The sequence below is a fragment of the Electrophorus electricus genome, chromosome 10 (genome assembly GCF_041902795.1).
Source record: "Electrophorus electricus isolate QZ-2024a chromosome 10, ASM4190279v1, whole genome shotgun sequence".
In the NCBI taxonomy this organism is placed as follows: domain Eukaryota; kingdom Metazoa; phylum Chordata; class Actinopteri; order Gymnotiformes; family Gymnotidae; genus Electrophorus; species Electrophorus electricus.
The window spans coordinates 157,501-180,000 of NC_137506.1; the positions used below are offsets into that span (position 1 = coordinate 157,501).

General features: G+C 45.6%; 3 protein-coding genes across 6 annotated transcripts in view; all 3 read right to left on the reverse strand.

The window, feature by feature from the left end:
- The window catches only part of LOC113591378 (formin-1), a 31,914-nt gene extending 14,765 nt beyond the window's left edge, over positions 1–17,149 (reverse strand). Inside the window, 5 exon segments of the mRNA XM_081721879.1 lie at positions 6,248–6,335; positions 8,127–8,302; positions 16,306–16,577; positions 16,579–16,645; positions 16,648–17,149. Of these exon segments, the coding sequence (XP_081578005.1) occupies positions 6,248–6,335; positions 8,127–8,302; positions 16,306–16,577; positions 16,579–16,645; positions 16,648–17,149 (1,105 nt within the window).
- On the reverse strand, positions 8,168–13,754 carry LOC145659425 (uncharacterized). Its single transcript, XM_081722017.1, has 4 exons — positions 13,497–13,754; positions 11,139–11,237; positions 8,521–9,244; positions 8,168–8,302 (listed from the first exon to the last, which is right to left on the reverse strand). The coding sequence occupies exons 1-3, from the start codon at positions 13,737–13,739 to the stop codon at positions 8,597–8,599; spliced, it is 990 nt and encodes a 329-aa protein (XP_081578143.1). The 5' UTR covers positions 13,740–13,754; the 3' UTR covers positions 8,168–8,302; positions 8,521–8,596.
- Positions 17,150–18,639: 1,490 nt separating the features above from the next.
- Positions 18,640–22,500, reverse strand: part of chrm3a (cholinergic receptor, muscarinic 3a) — a 102,348-nt gene continuing 98,487 nt past the window's right edge. For 2 of the 4 annotated variants that reach the window (XM_035532959.2, XM_081722016.1), the window contains exon 2: positions 20,021–22,500. This exon is cut by the window's right edge and continues 981 nt beyond it. In XM_035532959.2, the coding sequence (XP_035388852.1) occupies positions 21,645–22,500 (856 nt within the window). In that variant the 3' untranslated portion in view covers positions 20,021–21,644. Of the gene's footprint in view, positions 18,761–19,540; positions 19,680–20,020 lie in introns of those variants that run through there. The other 2 variants (XR_014125641.1, XR_014125640.1) reach the window with 2 other exon arrangements.

The window sequence follows — 22,500 nt, forward strand, 5'->3', positions numbered from 1 at the left end:
AGAGATAATCTCATCACTTCATTCGACTGTCAAGACCCTTTCTTGCTTGAAAAAGGAGGCTGAATGATGCTGACAGACTTCAGGCAGGGCTACGCCTTCGCTGAGGCGTATTCCGCAATTAATTAGCCACCAAATATTTTAAAAGCGATCATAACAGACATTTGGTGAAAAGAGAACCTGGAGAACTTGAAAATCAGAAATTAATCAATAAGAATACAAACTTTAAATACACAAAGATGAGGTTAGCATTAAAATACATAAAACAAATTGTGTATTTTGTTGTTTCAGCGAGCACACATCCCAAACAACAACACATATCCCATCAGTTCAGAACATACATAGCTCATGTAAAAAGCTCATGTAAAAAAAACAAAAAAACAAACAAAAAACCCCACAGAATACAAGGGAGCAAAGAAGCAGTGGTCTAAAAACAACCCGACACACCCAGCAACAGTGTTTGGTCCAGCACAACCCAAACCACCTTTCCACCCAACCAGAACCAGGCTTAACAGAGCCAGTGGTGCTTCTTTAGATGTTGGTGAGTTCTGCACTGGCCCATGATAGCACGGCTTTGTTCAGGATGAAGACTCCATCTAAACTGGATGTTTGAAAGTTGGCTAAAGTTGCCTGAGGCCCGCTGGGGTTATAGCGCCACCCAGGGGAGTGGAGTAGAGTGAAAACTGCTAAGCAAAACTGATTCAGAGAATTCCACATACTCAGACACACAAACACACACAGATATACACAAATGCACACACATAAAACATCTTCGCAATGCACCTCTACACACACCACACCACCCCCCCCCCCACACACACACATTTCCACTAATTCATCACTGCAAAACCTCCACAATACTTTTCAAAAGTGTCGAAAAATATTACATTATCCTTGTTTCAGCGATTCAAGACTAGTCAGCTGTGATCGACTGTGATTCGCTGTGATCTTCTGTGAACCTGTGTGCCAGTCAAGCCACAACACTTCAGTAATTCCACAGCGTGAGCTAATTAGCCAGTCGTTTGACACAAGTGTACTACATACTGTTCACAGTCCGCTGATGTTCCAGCATTGAGAGCATCCATCCCAGAGCTCAGACTCAGACTCAGACTCAGCGAGGACTCAGACCTGTCCCAGCCTCACTGCCCTGAGTACAGACGAGATACAGCCCAGCACGCTATGCGTGCCATCCCCACAGAGTGTGTAGACAGACCACCACCCCCCCCAGACTGTGTGTAGACGGCCTCGTATAGACAGAAGGTTATTCAGACCAGAGTGTGTGTTTCTTGGGCGAGGGGCACAAGAGTTTATGAAAACCAGCTGAGAGCTCACACAAGCAGCCTGTGTGAGTGCATGACAGACACACACACAAATAAACACAGTAAAGGTATGAGAGTGAGAGAAACAGAGAGAGAGAGAAACAGAGAGAGAGAGAGAGAGAGAGAGAGAGAGAGAGAGAGAGAGGGAGAGAGAGAGAGAGGGAGGGAGAGAGAGAGGGAGAGAGAGAGAGGGAGAATGTCAGAATGCAGAAATGCCTCCAACTGACCAGCGTGTCATGTATGATCATTTATGACAGCCCACCTCTCTCTCTGTCCCTGACGGCTTGTGTGTGTGTGTGTGTGAGTATGTGTGAGTGTGAGAGTGTGTGTGAGTGTGAGAGTGTGTGTGTGTGTGTGTGTGTGCGTGTGTGTGTGTGTGAGTGTGTGTGTGTGTGTGTGTGTAAAGGCAAAAGGGAAACAGCAGTGTCAGAACGTGTTTCTTGTGTGTTTCTAAGTATGGTTTGGTTTAACCAAAAATGCTGCTAATACTGACCTCAGAACAGTTTTCTGAGGCCAGGAGAGAATGGTGCTGACTGCATGAGAGGTAATATGATAATGGAGGACGCTGACTGTCTGTGTGTGTGTGTTTGAGCGTACGTGTGTGAGTGCATGCGAGTGTGTATACGTGTCTTACGCATATGCATCTAAGCATCCCTGCATGTCTTTTTAGTCCCAAAAAGGCATAAAAGACATCAGTTCAAAGACGAGTGCACCGTGGTTTCTCAGATTTATAACTCACTGCTGGTCCGAGCTTTAACCACACTGCCAGGACTGATATTATGGGAAAAAACCCGCAGAAAGCACATTTGAAACATTTTTTTCCTGAAGGAAACCTCATCTCTCCTCTCTTCCTAAGTTCTTCCCTTCGTTTGGTTTTCATTAAAATCCCATATGCGGTTACGGATCCAATGAAAGGAATGGATGTCATTGGCCACTGTTGTCACCTCTCTGTCTCGCTGTTTGGGTTTGTCTCCCTAACAATCCCAATATTTCTGCTCATTGCTGACTGCCTGGACTGGAGCGAGCATCAGGACTGCAGGCCTGGATTTTCTCGCATGTCAGGACATGTTGTCATTCATCTTAGTCCGAACCCCTGCTGGACAGGATCACAGTGTGTCCGGGTCTGAAATTGTGTACTTCTATACTGTACTTCAAAATCATTTAGTATGATTCTGATATTTGTGTGCTTGTACTGAGCATTTTCTGGTATTGGCATGTTTTAATATTTTTAAAAGGACCTGGATGCTGTGCTAAATATCCAGAGTGTAGATCATATCTCCTGTGGCATAAAGCCTTTTGCAATGTTCCGGCTTTCCTACAAACATACATCGATACATTCATCCAATGAACAGCAAAAACAAAGGGAACAAGACAGGGTTTAAATACATGAACTTAAGACTAGAAACATGGAACAGGTGTGGAAAACCAAACAAGGGATGGAGAAAATGAAACTATGGAATGGAACCAAAACACAAGACAGGGAAACCATGGAACAGGGAAGCTAGGAGGGACTCCTAGCTTGTATCACTCCTGTATCACCTATGGGGCAACCTTGAAGTATCACCACTGGGACAACCTTGGTGTATCACTACTGGGACAACCTTGAAGTATCACCACTGGGACAACCTTGGAGTATCACCACTGGGACAACCGTGGAGTATCACCACTGGGACAACCGTGGAGTATCACCACTGGGACAACCGTGGAGTATCACCACCGGGACAACCGTGGAGTATCACCACTGTGACAACCTTTAAGCGAGGGCACCCATGATAAAGGCTAGTAAAGGCAAGTTAGTGAGCTTCAGAGCACAGAGTCCAGGGTCTAGTACAGTCACTCAGCTACAGAGTACACAGGGTCCATGAGTCCAATACAGTCAGTCAGTTACAGAGAACACAGGTCCAGGACTCATGTACAGTTAGTCAGCTTCAGATCCAGGACACCAGTACAATCAGTCAGCTTCAGAGCACACAGGGTCCAGGAGTCCAATACAGTCACTCAGCTACAGAGTACACAGGGTCCAGGAGTCCAATACAGTCAGTCAGCTTCAGAGTACACAGGGTCCAGGAGTCCAGTACAGTCAGTCAGCTTCAGAGTACACAGGGTCCAGGAGTCCAATACAGTCACTCAGCTACAGAGTACACAGGGTCCAGGAGTCCAGTACAGTCAGTCAGCTTCAGAGTACACAGGGTCCAGGAGTCCAGTACAGTCAGTCAGCTTCAGAGCACACAGGGTCCAGGAGTCCAATACAGTCACTCAGCTACAGAGTACACAGGGTCCAGGAGTCCAATACAGTCAGTCAGCTTCAGAGTACACAGGGTCCAGGAGTCCAGTACAGTCAGTCAGCTTCAGAGTACACAGGGTCCAGGAGTCCAGTACAGTCAGTCAGCTTCAGAGCACAGGTCCAGGACTCGTGTTCCTGTTGTAATTGTTCCTGTTGTAAATTGTTTCGGCTGTCTCAGAGTCAGTTTGAAATATTTATTCACTACCTAAAGTCATACAAATGCCTTTGTCATGTTTTATAGCATTTTGTGGGCAAAATGTTGTCAGTAGTTTGAATTCTGTTTTCTCGACCTGTGTCAGAGCAATTGAGAAACACTACAATCTGAGTTAGTTACAGGCATACACTATTAGGCACATAAGTCACTTTTGTGGCTTTGTATGGTTCAGAGGGCAGGAAATCGAAAAGTCATGACATTCTCATGAAATACCATATGGTCAACAGTGCAGCAGCACATGGACTACAACTGTACCGCTCACTTATTGTGGAAACCGGAGTCCTAGAAGAGCGCAGAATGAGAGCATTAGAACTGTGTATAACAGTCTATAGACCAGTGCATATCAGACTATAGACCTCTGCATAACAGACTATAGACCTCTGCATAACAGACTATAAACCAGTCCATAACAGACTATAGGCTGCTGCATAACAGAATATAGACCAGTGCATAACAGGCTATAGATCAGTGCATAACAGTCTATATACCAGTGCATATCAGACTATAGACCAGTGCATAACAGACTATAGACCAGTCCATAACAGACTATAGGCCGCTGCATAACAGACTATAAACCAGTCCATAACAGACTATAGGCCGCTACATAACAGAATATAGACCAGTGCATAACAGGCTATAGACCAGTGCATAACAGACTATAAACCAGTCCATAACAGACTATAGGCCGCTACATAACAGAATATAGACCAGTGCATAACAGAATATAGACCAGTGCATAACAGGCTATAGACCAGTGTATAACAGACTATAAACCAGTCCATAACAGAATATAGACCAGTGCATAACAGAATGGATTCTATGTTCAAGGTTAGTGCAAAAAAACGTGTTTGGGGGGTTACTGTATGTAAGAATACAAGAGCATCTACATAGGCAAGTCTACATAGGTTTTTCTACACAGGTTAGTCTACATCGGAATAGGTGTGTGTGAGTGTACGTGTAGGCTAGTCTGAATAGGTTAGTCTACAATGGTTAATCTAAATAGATTAGCCTACATAGGTTAGTCAACAAGGGTTAGTTTAAATAGCTCAGTCTACATTGGTTAGTCTACATAGGTTAGTCAACAAAGGTTAGTTTAAATAGCTCAGTCTACATTGGTTAGTCTACATAGGTTAGTCAACAAAGGTTAGTTTAAATAGCTCAGTCTACATTGGTTAGTCTACATAGGTTAGTCAACAAAGGTTAGTTTAAATAGCTCAGTTTACATTGGTTAGTCTACATAGGTTAGTCAACAAAGGTTAGTTTAAATAGCTCAGTCTACATAGGTTAGTCTCTGCACTCACTCTTTACTCAGGTAATTACACTTCATTTTCTAAACTGATTTGCAGCTAAAATTAAACATGCATATCACATTCTCTTTTTATAATTTTGCAATAATTTGTGGAGGTGTGTTTTTATGTGATTTTAAAATTATTATTCTGTAGAAAAGGTAAGAAAATAATTATATTGAAGCAGCTACCTTTTCTCTCTGGCTTCTTTAAAATATTTGTGATCTCAGAAAACTGAACAGATCCATGTTTTCATCATCAAAGAAACTCATTGAGGTCACAGCTAGAAATACTACCAATCCCATAATGCTTTGCAACAGCAACACCTCAGAAAGTCATGCAGAGACTTCCTGAATGGCATTATGGGATAGGCCGCTGACAGCAGCCCCAAAGCAGCAGGTCCCTGGCACACTGACATCACCATTACCTCACATTGACATGACCATGTCATCAATGTTACCTGCAGGGTTTTTACATTTGTTTTTTTAATTTCTCATGCTTGCTGGGTAGTCAACAGAGAACCTGCCCGGAGCACAGGACACTCCAGTTCTTGCATTGTCCATGCCAAGATGTTCTGCTCATGCTAAACTCATTAAAAGTTTAAAAGGTCATGCTTTCAGCTGACCCTCTGAGCTCAGTCAAGATGACACATCCTTCAAAACATGTCAAACACTGGGACGACCTGCAGATGGCCCCTGGAACATGGAGAAGCAGCAGTGTATCAGAGCAACGCAGCTTCCAAACAGCCATTCACTCTGTGTATACACAGCAGTGGAATAATGGGCCCTGATTGGCTCTAATTTCTCACATGACCCAAGCAGAAATGTCACATGATGAAACTGAGGCTGTGGCGATAAAAGGTGCAGAGTGAGGCACATAACACAGCTAACTGATATCTGGAGGCTAGTGTGTGTGTGTGTGTGTGTGTGTGTGTGTGTGTGTGTGTGTGTGTGTATGAGCGTGAGAGTGCGTCTATCTGTGTGTGTGTGTGTGTGTGTGTGTGAGAGTGTGAGAGTGCGTCTGTGTATGTGTGTGTGTGTGTGTGTGAGTGTGTATGTGTGTGTGTGTGTGTGTGTATGAGTGTGAGAGTGCGTCTGTGTGTGTGTGTGTGTGCATGTGTGTGTGTGTGTGTGCGCATTATTCTTACCATGTTGAATGTCTTTCATATCCAAATGTAGACTGGACATCAAGATTCCTACAGCCTGAGAACGCTTATTACTCAACAACTTCATCACCTGAGAGAGAGATAATAACAGACATTTTCAAACGTGATGATAAATTCATCCCCAGTAACTACCGAGGTATTTGTGTGAACAGTAATCCATAGAAGAGACGAACAGACCTTGCTTATAAAATAGAGCGTCTTGAGAGCATTCAAACCAAACCACCACACATTCGGTCATACTTACACCCTAAACTCTCTAACTACGACCAGATTTCAATTTTTTCAGTTTGGCAAAGTGCTGTATTTTATAAAGTTCTTTGAAGTAGGGGGTAAAGCATATGACAATATTAAATCCATGTACACAAACAATAAGTGCGGTTAAGGTTGCCAACAAAAGGACTGTGTTGTTTTCTCAGGAGCGTGGAGTGAGACAAGGCTGCTGATTAAGCCCAACATTATTCAACATTTACATCAATGAATTAACCGCCATTTATAACACTGCAGCACCTGGTCTCACTCTACACGACTCAGAAAGAACGTTTCTGCTCTACAGACGACCTGGTTCTACTGTCACCCACATGGACATGGTCATGTCAGTTAAAGCTTAGTAAACTAAACTGAGAAAGAGGTGGAGAGACTGGCAGAGAAAGGGAGCGAGAGAATGAGAGAGAGAGCAAAAGAGACAGAAAGAGATGGAGAGAGGGAGGAGAAACAGAGAGAGACTGGGCAGGAGGGATAAACAGACAGACAGACAGACAGATATTCATGTATATCCACTGCAGAAATATTTACAATCAAAACAATTTATTCTATCACATCTATATTTAACCGTTCCAAGCAGACCCAGAAGACATTGAGTCTCAGTGAGCTATACAAACATGCTGGATAAATGTAATATTCCATCTTGACAGACTTTTGACATTTAATAGCATGTTGGGTTTGGTCTGGAGATGCTGCCTCCTCGCCTGCACTGTGGAGAGGATGGCCCTCCTACATATAAGCCAATAATTATGAAAATGATATATCTGTCCAGAAAGATTATCCTGCAGACTGCTGACATGCTCTATAAAACGTATGTGTGTGTGAGTGTGTGTGTGTGTGTGTGTGTGTGTGTGTATGTGCATGTGTGAATATGCGTGTATGTGTGTGTGTGTGTGTGTGTGTGTTTGACCAGACAACTTTAGTGTGACCAGCATCAGGAGCTTAATGTGACATCATGGTGATTTCACAGTGATGTCAAAGCTGATGTCTGCCACTGGATTCTTAACAAGTCACTACAAGGGATCTGTGCTCATAGTTTCATAATACATAACTTTAGTAAAACGTGCCACACTCACAAATAAAAGTGTGGCATAACACACATAACCACACCAGGCTGGCTGGAGTCTCTGGGTAAGCAAGTGCCTTAAGGTCTGTGGATCTTTAACACAGACCCAGAGAGAGAGAGGGGGGGGGGGGGGAGAGAGAGAGAGAGCGAGAGAGAGAGAGGGGGGGGAGAGAGCGAGAGAGAGAGGGGGGGGGAGGGAGGGAGAGAGAGAGAGAGAAAGAGAGAGAGGGGGAGGGAGGGACAGAGAGAGAGAGAGAGAGAAAGAGAGGGAGAATCAGAAACACACACAAATCCTTATAAACTTTGGTTCTTAGCTGTAATAGACATCCAAACCAATAATACACCGTGGATAGTGTATATTCAAATTATTTAGTTTTTTATTTCCTTATTTCTACCAGATTGTTTATTTAACATGAATATAATTTCAGCGCATTTTAAACATTTTTCACAGTTCTGCTTAAAGACTCATGACAGCCAAAATATTTCTTCCTCTCAACCTGTGTGAACCATCATTAAACTCTCGAGTCATTAGACACTCAGTTGCGTCTTCCTCCTGCCCTTTGATTTAATGATGGTGTCTGAAATGGGCTTCTTCTTCTCTTTTACCGTGACTTTGGCAAACAGTTTTGCCAAAGTCATGGTTCCTGGTTCTCCTATGGTTCTCCTATGGTTCCTGCAGGTTCTCCCACACAAGACGAGTGTGTGACTCCCTGGTAAAGAGAGAGAGAGTGAGGGAGAGGGAGAGAGAGAGAATAAAAGTTCAAATGAATCACACAGACACAACACAAATCACCCATATATCTGGTGTACAACATATATATATGTGATATATGAACAATTCACACAGATAATTGCACACACACACACACACACACACACACACACCCACAAACACACACCATACATAGTCAATAAGCCAAATGATTACTTTTTGGCATGCAGCTGTATTCTGGTCCAGTATAAAGGCTTCATGGGTCGTGGAGGCTCAATAACTGCCTTCAAAGCTACAGTCTCCTGAGCCAAGACCAGGAGGGGTGGAGACAGACCTCCAGGCCCACAACCTGGAGGGGGAGGGGCCTGGGGGGGACCACAGCCTGGAGGGGGCGGGGCCTGAAGAGAAGGGGAAGTGGGAGGAGGTAAATGTGGTGAAGTTGGTGCTGGGGGCGGGACTGACACCCCTGGTCCCAGTGGATGAGGTGAGGGCGGGGCTGAGGATTCATTTGAGCCAACCAAAACAGGAAGAGGTGGAGCCAGAGAAGTTGGGTGCAGAGAAAGGGGTTGTGCCACGCCCTTCTGCTGTCGTCCCTGGCAGTTACAGACTGTGCCATCGGTGAGGTGGAGCTGTCAGTCAAAACGACAGTCTGAGATTGGCTGTGCAAAGGCACTGTGGGCATGAAGGCTTCCTGGGTTGGTGAGGTCTGGACCGACTCGGCTTCGCGGAGAATCCTCCGTGCGTTCCCACTGCTGAGGATCTGCAGGAGACTGAGGTCTCCCCTGCCTGGAACCTGCGCTGTAGTGCTCCCCTCCACGACAGTCACGGCTTCACGGTCCATTTCCAGCTCACATATCTTATCCTGCAATTCCTCAATGGTCCGTTGCAGCTGCTTGAGTGTCGTGGATCTCCCGTCCGAAATGTTCCCAGGAGATTCGCTCTACGTGGACGAGGACAGATGAACAGAGGACGGAAACTTCAGTCAGAAACGTGGAAAAATAAAAAAACATCAGAGGAGATACTGTATTTGATACTGTGCTGCTCTGCTCTGTGTGTGTGTGTGTGTGTGTGTGTGTGTGTGTGTGCGCACGCTGGGTAAGCCCACTGTTAAAATGAATATATTTTTGTTGGTTTGAGCACCTTTGCTCAGTTTGACCAGACAACTTTAGTGTGACCAGCATCAAGGCCTTAACGTGAGAAGGTCAGGCACGCATGTGGTGTCCCGCAATACAAACATCTTGGTGATGGAGGAAATTTGCCTCAGCTCCCAGTGTAATGAGGAGTAACACACACACACACACAGACACACAAGCAGTCCAGAAGTTTTAAATCACAGTATTCCAGAAAGTCTAGACGCCAGAAATTGTTGTGTCTCTGAAGGCTCCTGAAAGACGAGCCACTGGGTTTTTGAGATGCGTGTGAGTAGGGTCATGGGTAGTGAGTGTGTGTGTGTGTGGGTGTGTGTGCAGCGGTCCAACTCTCCGCTGTGACATAGCTTCACATAGCTTCCAAGCTGCTTGTGTGCTTAGTGGCAGGGAGGGTAAGAAGAAACCTCCTCACACCACCACCGTGTGGCGCTACCTCTCAGGCCAGGAGTTTCTGCACGAAATATGACGCATGTGATTGAACTCCCAAAGCCCTTCGTAAGCACCGAATTACACGAGAAGATTTGTGGGGAGTTCTAGAGTTTTAGAAGACAGGATTTGAGTTCTAGAGTTGAGTTTAAGGTTTAGTTACCTTAAAGCGTACGTTGATGGCACTTTAGAAGGAGTTAGAGGTGTCTTAGAGTGTTAGAGTGGGTGCTACCTTCTTCAAATCTAGACAGAAGAACCAACAGCTAGAAATCAGCTGAACAGAAGCTAAAGTAAAACAAATCTGCCAAGAACTAGGGCCCAAAGAGAAAAGGTTTACCAGAAGAATTATAAAAACTACACAAAAAATGTTAGTGTGGCTCCAAATGCTGCTCTTGATTTTCTAGAAATTCTAGAAGAACATTCTTGAAGTTCTAGTCCCGTTTGAAGCAGAAACACAGGTAGCGTAAAATGCTTCAAAATGTTCTATTTCACAGGATCACACTCACTATCTACACAATACAAAATGGTCCGAAAGGCTCTGGAATCCGAAATGGTTGCCGTGAGATTTAGAGGAAGGACCGTGATCTTGTAAAGGCAAAGAATCCTAATAAAAGTAGCGCTAACGCTAACTAAGCCACAGGTCAAAGGTCAGCATGGTGGGCATTTTGACGAGGACTTTCTCCAGACAACGTGGAGCTCCAGTCATACGTCACTGTCTAGTCCAGTGATACTGCCACCTACTTCCTGTACTGCGACTCTGACACTGCTATTGCGAACTCTGTGGTGCTTCTGAGCCAAAGTCAGGTTATAATGACAGGTGAACTGAAAGAAACTGAGGAAAGCAGAATGAACTTGTGTGAAAATGTCACCTCTCCTGTTCAGAGAGCTGATTTCCAAAGGAAGAACCCTCTGGCTTTTTAAAGATATCCTGTTGACATCACTTTTCCACTGCCCTCGGCTTAAACCTATGGAGTAGAGGCCATTCTCTGTCCTAAAGTAGCCAGACAGATGAAATAACCCACGCAGTAATGGCGATATGTGGAACACACATCTACACACACACGTGTATTTTGTATAATGGAGGAAAAATTCTAGTGTAGTCAACCTCATTTACCAAAAAGAAAGACAAACCACCTCTCTGGTGGATACCTTTCTTTTTCTCTCTCCTTTTCCGACAGAGTTAGGAAATTTTTGTCATGGAAATTCGCACACACACACACACACACACACACACACACACACACACACACACACACACACCTGTGCTGTAATTGAGGCTGGGGGCCAGAGGGTTTGTAATCTCTTTGGTGTTCTTCCTTCAGGGTGACCCAACAGTGCCCAAGTGTACAACTGCTCTTTCTGAGAGAGAGAGAGAGAGAGAGAGAGAGAGAGAGAGAGGATTCAAAGATTATAAGACAATAAAGTCTAAAAGCATTATCTGTTTATGCTATTTTCCAGGTCTGAAAGTGAAAGTAGAGTAGAGACTCACTTTACACGGTTTCTACACACAGGAAACATCACCCTCTGCTGGCAAACTCATGCAAATTCTCTTTTTGCATCAGTACAATGTATACAGTACAAATATCACACATCTGCATCATCAACCAGAGCTGAGGAGGTGTGAAGCACAGCAAATGCGTAAAAAAAATCTGAACAGATGTTCTGCCTTAAAATCATAGAATTGTCAGTATTGTATCACAGCTTCCAAACACAGCTACAGTTGTTATAGAGTGACCCCAGGGTTAAGGTTACGGACTGACCGCAGGGTTAAGGTTACGGACTGACAGTATAATTGAAGCTGCCTGAGATTTTTGTGTATTAGCTTTCTCTCATCCTATAAACAATCAACAAGAACAATCACTGTCACCATGACTTTGTACCTTGCCATCCATCATCAGTCACGATTCTGCTTAGTGTTGTCATTTGGATTGAAGAAATGTGTTTGATTATACTGCACTGGTTGTCTTATTTCACTGCTGATGTGTGTAATACTTTGATTATGCAGCCTTGTTTTCATTCTGCAGTTTAAGTCCAGTAGAGAAGCTCTGTATAAAAGCTTTAATAGTGACTGAACCTGAAACGAAACCCTAACCTGATGAAACATGGATGCTAATAAAACACTAAAATACTAGAAGAGTTCAACACAGAACCAAACCAGAGTCACATGAGTTGTGTGCGTGTATGTGTGTGTGTTCTGTGTGTCTAACACCCACTAACACTACACTAACACACCTACACTACACTAACACCCACTAACACACCTACACCATACTAACACACCTACACTACACTAACACACCTACACTACACTAACACCCACTAACACTACACTAACACACCTACACTACACTAACACCCACTAACACACCTACACTACACTAACACACCCACACTACACTAACACCCACTAACACACCTACACTACACTAACACACCTACACTACACTAACACCTACTAACACTACACTAACACACCTACACTACACACACTAACACTACACTAACACACCTACACTACACTAACAACAAGAACAGTCCCCTCACTCAGCTGGTCCTGAACCATAGTTCAGCAATAACACACACTAATACACATTAACACACATTAACACACACAAACACACATTAACACACACTAACACTACACTAACACACATTAACACACACTAACAAACATTAACACACATTAACACACACTAACACACCCTAACACTACATTAACGCTACACTAACACACATTAACACACACTAGCACACCCTAACACTACATTAACACACCCTAACACTACATTAACACACCCTAACACACACTAACACTACACTAACACACCCTAACACTACATTAACGCTACACTAACACACATTAGCACACACTAACACACCCTAACACTACATTAACACACCCTAATGCACCCTAACACTACACTAACACACCCTAACACACCCTAACACTACACTAACACACATGAACACTACACTAACACACCTACACTAACACTTGTTTGTTTAATTTAATTTCATACAATTTAATATAATTTATGCATTGTATTACAAATGATGACTTGAACCAACTTAAATTGTACAGCGTCTGCAACACTTTACCTGCCCTGCCTAAAAAAGCTCATCTGAATTTGAACATTTAGGAGGGACAGTGAAAGAGAGAGAGAGATCTATCTATCCATCTATCTATCCATCTATCCATCTATCTATCCCTCTCTTACTGCCTGTCTCTCCCTCTTTATCGCTGTACATTTTAGTAGCTCACCAGTCCCTCATCCTCTTTGCCGTCTGAGTGAACTTCCCGAGGTGTTTGATGAAGTGTTACATGATGTGAGAAAGCGGCTTTATATTTTAGCAACGTTCTTCAGCAGAGTTCTTCATGAGGCAAATGCTGTACTTAAAGGAACTCTTCCCTCAGATATGCTAAGCAGTTAACATAAACAACCTGGGCTCATGTGGGGCTCACATTGGCTAAATCCAGATCATGGTAATTAGCCTCCATGGATTTGCAGATGTTGTTAACCTTGTTAGCACTTTGGGGCAGGTATTCTTGTAAAACCCACACCGCTCACATTGATCGTTTTTCTAGATAAGGACAAAGCTCTGAGGATCTCCACTCACAGTCCGACTCAGAATGAGACCAGGCTCTAGAAAACCAGATCCGCGGCTCCAGAAGTGCCAGCATTCAGTGGTAATGACCTGAAGGAAGAGTCCTCTAACTTCTGACCAGGGTGTGTTCCCAAATGGATCCAGCCAGAGCCTGGTCACTGTATCACACCACAGGTCACAGCACAGATCACACCAGAGGTCACACCACAGATCACACCACAGGTCACACCAATGATCACACCACAGTTCACACATCAGGTAACACTAGTGGTCACACCACAGATCACATGAGACTCAACATCTGTTTGCACTTTTAAGAAGTGTACTGTTATTGTACAAAATCTAAACTCCCATAAACTTCCCCCTTAAACACTGCTTGCTTTGCTAACTCAAGTAGTTAGTAAAGATAAACTCTGAGGGTGTAGTATGATTGTGTGTGTGTGTATGTGTGTGTTTTGCACACAGATCAGAGAGACCTCTGTGGCCCAAGCCTCTCTGAGAGGAGCCATAAAACCAGAAACACCACTGAAAGGGAGAAACTTAAACAGAAGCATTAGGACATCACTCCTGTCTGAGGGGCTGCTGGCCATGTGGCATATATAAAATTAACTAGAGATTTAAATGAGATTTAAAAAATCTCACAAAATCTCACATTGAAACTAGGCCTGCTAATTGCCTCCTGGCCTGTAGTCAGCCATCACTGAAGGGCTGGAGAATTCCAAGATCCATAATCTGTGAATAGAATTTCTCAACTTCTTCACTACAGTCACCTTCACCTGTACCAGTCAGCATCAAATACCTCTCTACCAGAGAGAGAGAGAGAGGGGGGGGGGGGGGGGGGGGGGGGAGAGAGGAGAGAGTGATCCTTCACCTGCACCAGTCAGCATCAAATACCAGAGAGAGAGAGAGAGAGAGAGAGAGGGGGGGGGGGGGGGGAGAGAAGGAGAGAGTGATCCTTCACCTGCACCAGTCAGCATCAAATACCAGAGAGAGAGAGAGAGAGAGAGAGAGAGAGAGGAGAGAGTGATCCTTCACCTGCACCAGTCAGCATCAAATACCAGAGAGAGAGAGAGAGAGAGAGAGAGAGAGAGAGAAGGAGAGAGTGATCCTTCACCTGCACCAGTCAGCATCAAATACCTCTCTACCAGAGGGAGAGAGAGAGAGAGAGAGAGAGAGAGAGAGAGAGAGAAGGAGAGAGAGACGGAGAGTGATCCTTCACCTGTAAGATTAAGTTCATACAAAGATAAACTGTAATCAGATTATAAATGAGTCACAGTAGCCAAAGATTATTATACCTCAGACTACCGCCATTGGATTGATGCTTTCAGATACTATCCTACGAATGCTAATGTAGCTCCTATACTAGCGTAAGAATGCTAACGTAGCTCCTATACTAGCGTAAGAATGCTAACGTAGCTCCTATACTAGCGTAAGAATGCTAACGTAGCTCCTATACTAGCGTAAGAATGCTAACGTAGCTCCTATACTAGCGTAAGAATGCTAACGTAGCTCCTATACTAGCGTAAGAATGCTAACGTAGCTCCTATACTAGCGGAAGAATGCTAACGTAGCTCCTATACTAGCGGAAGAATGCTAACGTAGCTCCTATACTAGCGGAAGAATGCTAACGTAGCTCCTATACTAGCGGAAGAATGCTAACGTAGCTCCTATACTAGCGGAAGAATGCTAACGTAGCTCCTATACTAGCGGAAGAATGCTAACGTAGCTCCTATACTAGCGGAAGAATGCTAACGTAGCTCCTATACTAGCGTAAGAATGCTAACGTAGCTCCTATACTAGCGTAAGAATGCTAACGTAGCTCCTATACTAGCGTAAGAATGCTAACGTAGCTCCTATACTAGCGTAAGAATGCTAACGTAGCTCCTATACTAGCGTAAGAATGCTAACGTAGCTCCTATACTAGCGTAAGAATGCTAACGTAGCTCCTATACTAGCGTAAGAATGCTAACGTAGCTCCTATACTAGCGTAAGAATGCTAACGTAGCTCCTATACTAGCGTAAGAATGCTAACGTAGCTCCTATACTAGCGGAAGAATGCTAACGTAGCTCCTATACTAGCGGAAGAATGCTAACGTAGCTCCTATACTAGCGTAAGAATGCTAACGTAGCTGCTATACTAGCGTAAGAATGCTAACGTAGCTCCTATACTAGCGTAAGAATGCTAACGTAGCTCCTATACTAGCGAAAATGCTAATGTATCCTGCTGTGCATTGATGGATGGGCAGTCGCATAAGATGTGACTCTCTATAAGCAATAAGTTTTAAGGACGAAAAGGCCGCCAGAGGAGGACGAGGTTTGTTTAATTTTGTCCCAGCATTCCGTTTACTCCGAACTTGGACTCGTTAAAGCATGTATTTGTGTGTGTGTGTTTGTGTGTGTGTGTGTGTGTGTGTGTGTGTGTGTGTGTGTGTGTGTGTGTGTGTGTGTGTGTGTGTACGTGTGATTAAGAGACATTCTTTACGTGTTTTAACGTCACAGTTCTGAGCTTTGACGTAAGAAACCACGAAGAAGAGGTGAAGAGAAAATGAGTGAAGAAAGAGGAGGAGGTCCCGAGTCTAAAGATGTCGCACCTTTTCTGGTGTGCACGTCTTTCCGAAATACACGATCAAGAGTTCATGGGTGCAATGAAGTATTATCATATAATATTATCATATTATTATCATATTAACTGCAACACTACAAAACTACGACACCAATTGTGTAAACGTTGAAGGATACAGGTTGTAAAAGCTCTATTTGGTTAAAACATGGATATAAATTTTAATTTGAAGGAATGTAATTTGTCTGATAGCATTTTCACATTTCACATTCTTTGCCAGTGATCTCTTTGCACGTGTTGCTGGCGGCACTGCACCAATAAGGCCAAACACAGCTGGCTCACCTGTGAACACATCCTGAAAGGTGACGTCTGTGGCTACCTGGCAACAGCTGGACCAGAGTCCAAGGGATTGGAACGTCCTATTCATAAGCTCAGGCCATCCCAGTCCAATACTCCTCCCACAGTTGCCATGGAAACCTAGGGGCCCAGCGATGCTACACGAGCGCTGCCTGTGTGATCTCCACTTCTTGACCTAACCCGTGACCTGAGCCTAATTCCTGGCTCCCTCTGCGGGGGTAGGAGGGGCTCAGGGAAGGGGTAGTGCAGGTGGAGGAGAAGACAGCTGGCGAGTGGTGGTCTTCACATACGACGGCTGGATGGTAGGGTGGGGTTTGACCCCAGGGGTCGTGCTGGAGGTCCTGCGAGGTCGCCAACCCGTGTCCAGGTCGCGTTCAGACAGCCACTGGGTGAAGGAGCCTGACCCTTCCTCTCCGAAACCACCATCATCCTTGCCGTGCACCAAGTTCAGATCCACACTACTCATGCTCTTTAGGGGAACAAAAATCATCAGACTGACCTTTGACTCCGAGTCGAACTCGAGGTTGACAAATTGCTTGGCGGAGTTCAAGCCCACCTCTACGCGCTGGGTCAGGCTACTGTCACCCCGGAGACACTCTTCACTCGGAGACGAGAGAGAAGACCTCTCCTCCAGATGCTCCTCAGCGCTCTTGTAGTACATGCTGGTTGCTGTGGTATCCTGGACATTAGCGCAATTGCTTGTTTTGGAGACAGTCGCCTTGGAATCTTGGGTGCTGTAGGCACTCATGGCCACTGTGTTCTGATGACCATCTGGATGTTCGGCTGAGTTCTCCAACAACGACAGTATGGTTTTAGTTTCGTTTACCTCACGTCCAGAATCGCGGCCGTTACTATCTGTGAACTCAGCACGACAGACAGGAGCTCTATTAGTCTGGTCTTTCTGAGGGAGTGTTCCGTTCTCCATCTCCCGACGCCGCGTGAGCTGGTCCTGAGACACGTTCTCCAGCCCTGCTGGTCCTGAGACACGTTCTCCAGCCCTGCTTTTTCCACCACACCACCCCCTGGCTGCACCTGGAGGTCCTCCAGCCGGTCACGTGACCCAGTGCTGTAGCTCCTCCCGCCTTCCTCATGCACGTCCTCCACCTGACACCTGCGTCCTGCCGTGAGCCTCTCCAACTCCTCACCTGAGGGGACCGTGCTGACTCCTGTCCTTTGGATCACATCCTCCAAAGCAGCCTGGCGCACCACCGCCCGGGACATCTCCGTCCGAATGTGGATGTAGGAGAAGATGGAGCCCTCATGCCCCTCTGTCTTGAGCTGAGCTGCCGGACACCCCACCTGTTCTGCTCTGGGACTTTCTGCTCTTCCTGGAGTTGTTGGGCTTCCCGCGGTCAGAGCTAAGCCTACCCATGAGGCCCTGCGTCCCGGGCTTGGCCACCAGGTTCCCCATGTTCCTGAGCAGGCCAACCCCCTTGGCCACAAGGCTGTTAGAGCGCGACCACTCTGCCTGCTGCTCTCTCTCTCCATCTCACTCCCCAATCCCTCACTCTCTCACTCCCTCTCTGGTTTTTGCGAGTACCTGGGGGTGGGCAGGCAGAGGAGAGACCGCCCCCCACCTCTCTCTCTCTCCTGCTGGGCCGTAGGCACACCCCACCTCTGCCTCGCCCGCTGGGCTGCTGGCTGAGCAGGTGAGCTGAGCGTGTTCAACACGACCTGCCGAGACGCCATGGGGCGCCGCCTGCAGTTGTTTACACTGTTGTTGTTGTTGGTGGTGGTGGTGATGTTGTTTTAGGAAGAGCGCTGTCAGGCTGCTCTTCCTCCTCTCCTGGTCATGTCTTCGGAAAGTAGAATAGTGGAAGCTCTCACACAGCATGGGGAACTGCGTCTCTACAGTCTGAATGGTCTGCATTCTGCCTCTCACACACACACACACACACACACACACACACACACACACACACACACACCGCATGTCAGCATACTCATGATGAATAAAATCCTAACATTAAATATCTGTGAAAATGTATTAAGAATTTCTGAAAATCTCACCCCAAATCTTCAGTATCAGTGACTGCATACACACGTTGCTAATATTATTTTTTAAAAAGTGCATAAAGCACGCAAATACTACACAGTGCAGCTGACAATATTAGATGACTGTTACAGTCTGGTAAAGATCACCATAAAATGAACACGCATTTAAACACCTTCAGTTCACAGTACAGTGGTGGGGTAGCACCCTACCTGTGTTTGTAGTGTAGAGCATAATCTGGGGGATTATTACTGACCTGAACACTCACATTCCCCCAGTGAAGGAGGAGGAGTTCGCACTGCACTGGTATTATCAGTCTGACATTATCTTTCACTTCCTTCTGACCAGAACGAGGAGAATTGTGTCCTGTAAAGTAGACCAGTTACAGGGATCTCAAACCCAATCAAATCAAATTAATAATCCAGTATGATGGGGTTTACCACTCAGAATACAACCTGTATAATCTGGACTGCAAGAAAGACTATTATAGGAATTTCATTTTTTAATTTGTGCTATGATGTGGGTATAATATGGGTATGCATGCATGTGTGAGGATTTCTTCTAAAACCTCATCTGATCTGAGAAAACTGTGACAGAGCATGTGTGTGTGTGTGTGAGAGAGAGAGAGAGAGAGAGAGAGTGTATGTGTGTCTGTGTGTGTATGTGTTTGTGCATGTACATATGAGTGTGTGCATGTGAGTGTGTGTGCGTGTTTGAGTGCGTGTGTGTGTGTATGTTAGTGTGTGTGTGTGTGTGTGTAGACCCAAGCTCATCGGGTGCCTGCCCAGTGTCATGTGAGCTACCAGTCTGGTGTATGACCGTGACTAACAAGGAGGAATTAATTGCTGACATCACAGTTACACTAATAAACGAACAGAGACCATCTTATATTCACACACAACAACAACATTAAGTGCTTGTCACAATGAACGCCAGCCCTAACACTGAAGCTAGTGGCTAATAACTGTAATATTACTGTAAAATAGCTTGTCCCATTATGTAGCTTGTGATGTACTAAAGTGTCATTGCAATTCAAGAATAAATGAAAAAATGAAGAATAAATGAAAAAATCTACTGACTTTTCAAGTGTAACTAGATGCCTGCCTCACGTGAGCACCAAACACGTAGACGTTGAGAGGGACTTACCGTTGAGCGTAGTGCCAGAACAGGTGGACAGACGGACAGACGGACAGATGTGTAATGGAGGAGTGAATGTGAAAGCTAGAGGTGAGTTGTGCTCCTCCTCACTCACACAGAAGAAGGGGTGAACATCACATGGTCTCCTCTACTACCACCACACACACACACAGAGTGAGAGAAAGCCCAATAAATAAATAGCAGAATAAATAGCAGAAACACAGAAAACACATAAACACACACTCAGAAAATCTAACAAACACTTACAATATCTTACAGATAAACAAACAAACACTAGTCTTTCAAAAATGTTTGAGTCCAGCGCAGATGCTGAACACTGACAAACATGCACACATGTAGGAAACGCAGCGAGAGGTTTAAAAAAAAGACATTTATTCTGAGAAAACCACAATGGGGAAAAAACAACCATGCCAAGCAATATTTTAACTACATTCAACAGAATGAACTCCTCACAGCCCAAAATGTCCTGATCCATAACCATCACACTGGAGTTTTGGGTAAAACAACTTTAGCCACCAACTGAGTGTGTTCCAGAATCTCTACTTTAGCAGGACATCACGGGAGACAGAGCAGAAACCTGGACACTTTTTCCACTTCTACACAGAACAGAATCCAAAACACCTTTTAGTTGTTCTTCTGTGGCGATGACAGACTGGCGTTAAGGCGCACAGTTTGTGTGTTGGTGCCATGTGGGTCTGCACTGTAACTGTAGAGAACAGAATTGATAAACATGACCACAGTCCGGGGAACACAAACCTGAACTTTAAGTATTTATTGTCTGTCAAATATGCTGATAAAAGTGTGTTACCTTTCAGTCATGTAGATGATACCTAATTTAGGACCAGTGTCCTTTCTGTGGCATTCTGGGAAACTTCACGCACAGCACAGCAACCAACAACAAAGCCAGGGTTTGGTGAGAAGAGTTTCAGTTTGGTGAGGAGAGTTTTAGCAAACTAAGTGAGTCTGGAAGGGCAATATTGCCTTATGTGGTTTACAGGACATCAGGTTTTTTTAAACTTCAGTCCTTTTGGTATTTTGGTATTTTCCTGGGTCTAAAATGGTAACTAACTCCTTAAGGGCTGTACACGTAGCTGAGTTTGACCCTGCATGTCTCAGCAGTGGAAACAGCAGGTCTGTGCTCTGGTGCTGGTCACTGCATGAGGCTCCTGTTCTTCTGTGAGTATTCAGAATATGCAACTGTCTGACCTGTATTATCAGTGTGTGTCCAACAGATCGCCATGAGCAGAGATGGACCGAGGAAACCGTTCAGCAAACAAGCAAAGAAGAAATTCAAATCTGGACCCACAACATCGACATCAGCGATAATGAGAGTATTTAAAATATTATCACACAAAGATAATAAAGATAAAGATAATATTTCTTATATATTACAAAACTTTTCTCAATTCTCCTCTTGTGGTGAGTGTTCAAAACACAAACACTCCGATAGGGTACAAACAACGGAATCGTTGATATAGACAGCTAGTGTATCCGTGCAGATCTTGTCACGACATCATGTAAACAAGTCTGGCACAGCGGCGGTCTGAGAGACCCACACGTCAAACGCCGCTCGAGTTAACAGGAAAAAAATCAGAACCCGTTCAACTGCAGTTTACATGTCACACAGCAACATTAATATACGGACATCTTACAGACATGCATGACAGTCTCCCCATCACCCCTACTCCCTACTCTGTATTTGAATCTCCTTTTTTAATCTTAGTTTCTTTTCTTTTTCGAGAATGAGTTTGGTTTTTGACCCTGAAACAACATTTAATTCCATGAATGGGGTTTGGAGATAAAACACTTTTTGAGAAATGTCTTGAGACTGATAAAACGTCTTCACGTCAAGCTCAGTCTTTGACAAACCGAGAGGTAGTTTAACGTACCCTCTGTTGTCTGACCTAATGTCACACGCATGTAAGCCTTATCTTCCTGGTGTCCCGCTGAAGTCCAGCACAGAGTCCAAGCAACAATCCCACACCCCAAACTCCTGCCCACGACCGACCCTTACAGCATCTCGACCTCGGGAAGATTCCACCTTACGGGCTGAGCGCGCAGACATGGCGCCGTCGTGGGCTTATCCCGCAGGCTACGTGGAATCGCCCGCGATACTCCGGTTGAAGCGGACGGACGGTCCGTGCAGGAAGCGCTGTTTGCTCCTGGTCTCCTCCCAGCGGCAGAGCAGGATCATCCGGAAGGTGGTGCGGAAGGTCTTGTTGCACAGGGCGTAGCACATGGGGTTGACGGTGCTGTTGACGTAGCAGAGCCAGTAGCCCAGCGCCCACAGTGACTCGGGGATGCAGCTGTCGCAGAAGGTGTTGACCAGCACCATGATGTTGTAGGGCGTCCAAGTGATGATGAAGGCGAAGAGGATGGCCAGGAGCGTCTGCGCTGCCTTCTTCTCCTTCACCAGCGACAGGCGCTTGCGTTTGGTGATCTGCGTCCTGGCCCGGGTCGCGAAGCGCTTCGCCATGGCCGCCTCTTTGAATGATATTGGGGCAGATGGCGACTGGGCCGCACCGGGGGGTGCAGAGGCGCCGGGTCCAGGTTTCGGAGCCTGAATGGCGGGCACGGAACGCACTTTGGCGATGTTGGTGGAGAAGCGCCTGTCGCCGTTGGTGACCGAGTGCGAGAGGCCAACGCTCTCGCCACAGCTGGCATCTCCAAGGCCACGGAGCGGGTCTTCCTCCGTCGCGGTGTCCAGGTCCTCGCTGGACGTCACCTGGGAGGTCACGGCCGCTCGCATGCCGGGGAGGTTCAGGACGATGGAGAAGATAGCGTGGGCAGTGGACGGACCCACATCCTCCTCGTCCGACGAGCCGGAGTGGTCCGCCGAGAGCCCCACATCGTTGTTGTTCCAGCTGTCGCAGCTGCTGCGATCTGCCTCCACGCCTCCGCGGGGCGCACCACCACACCCCCGCCTCCAGCAGCGGAAGTGCCCGGCC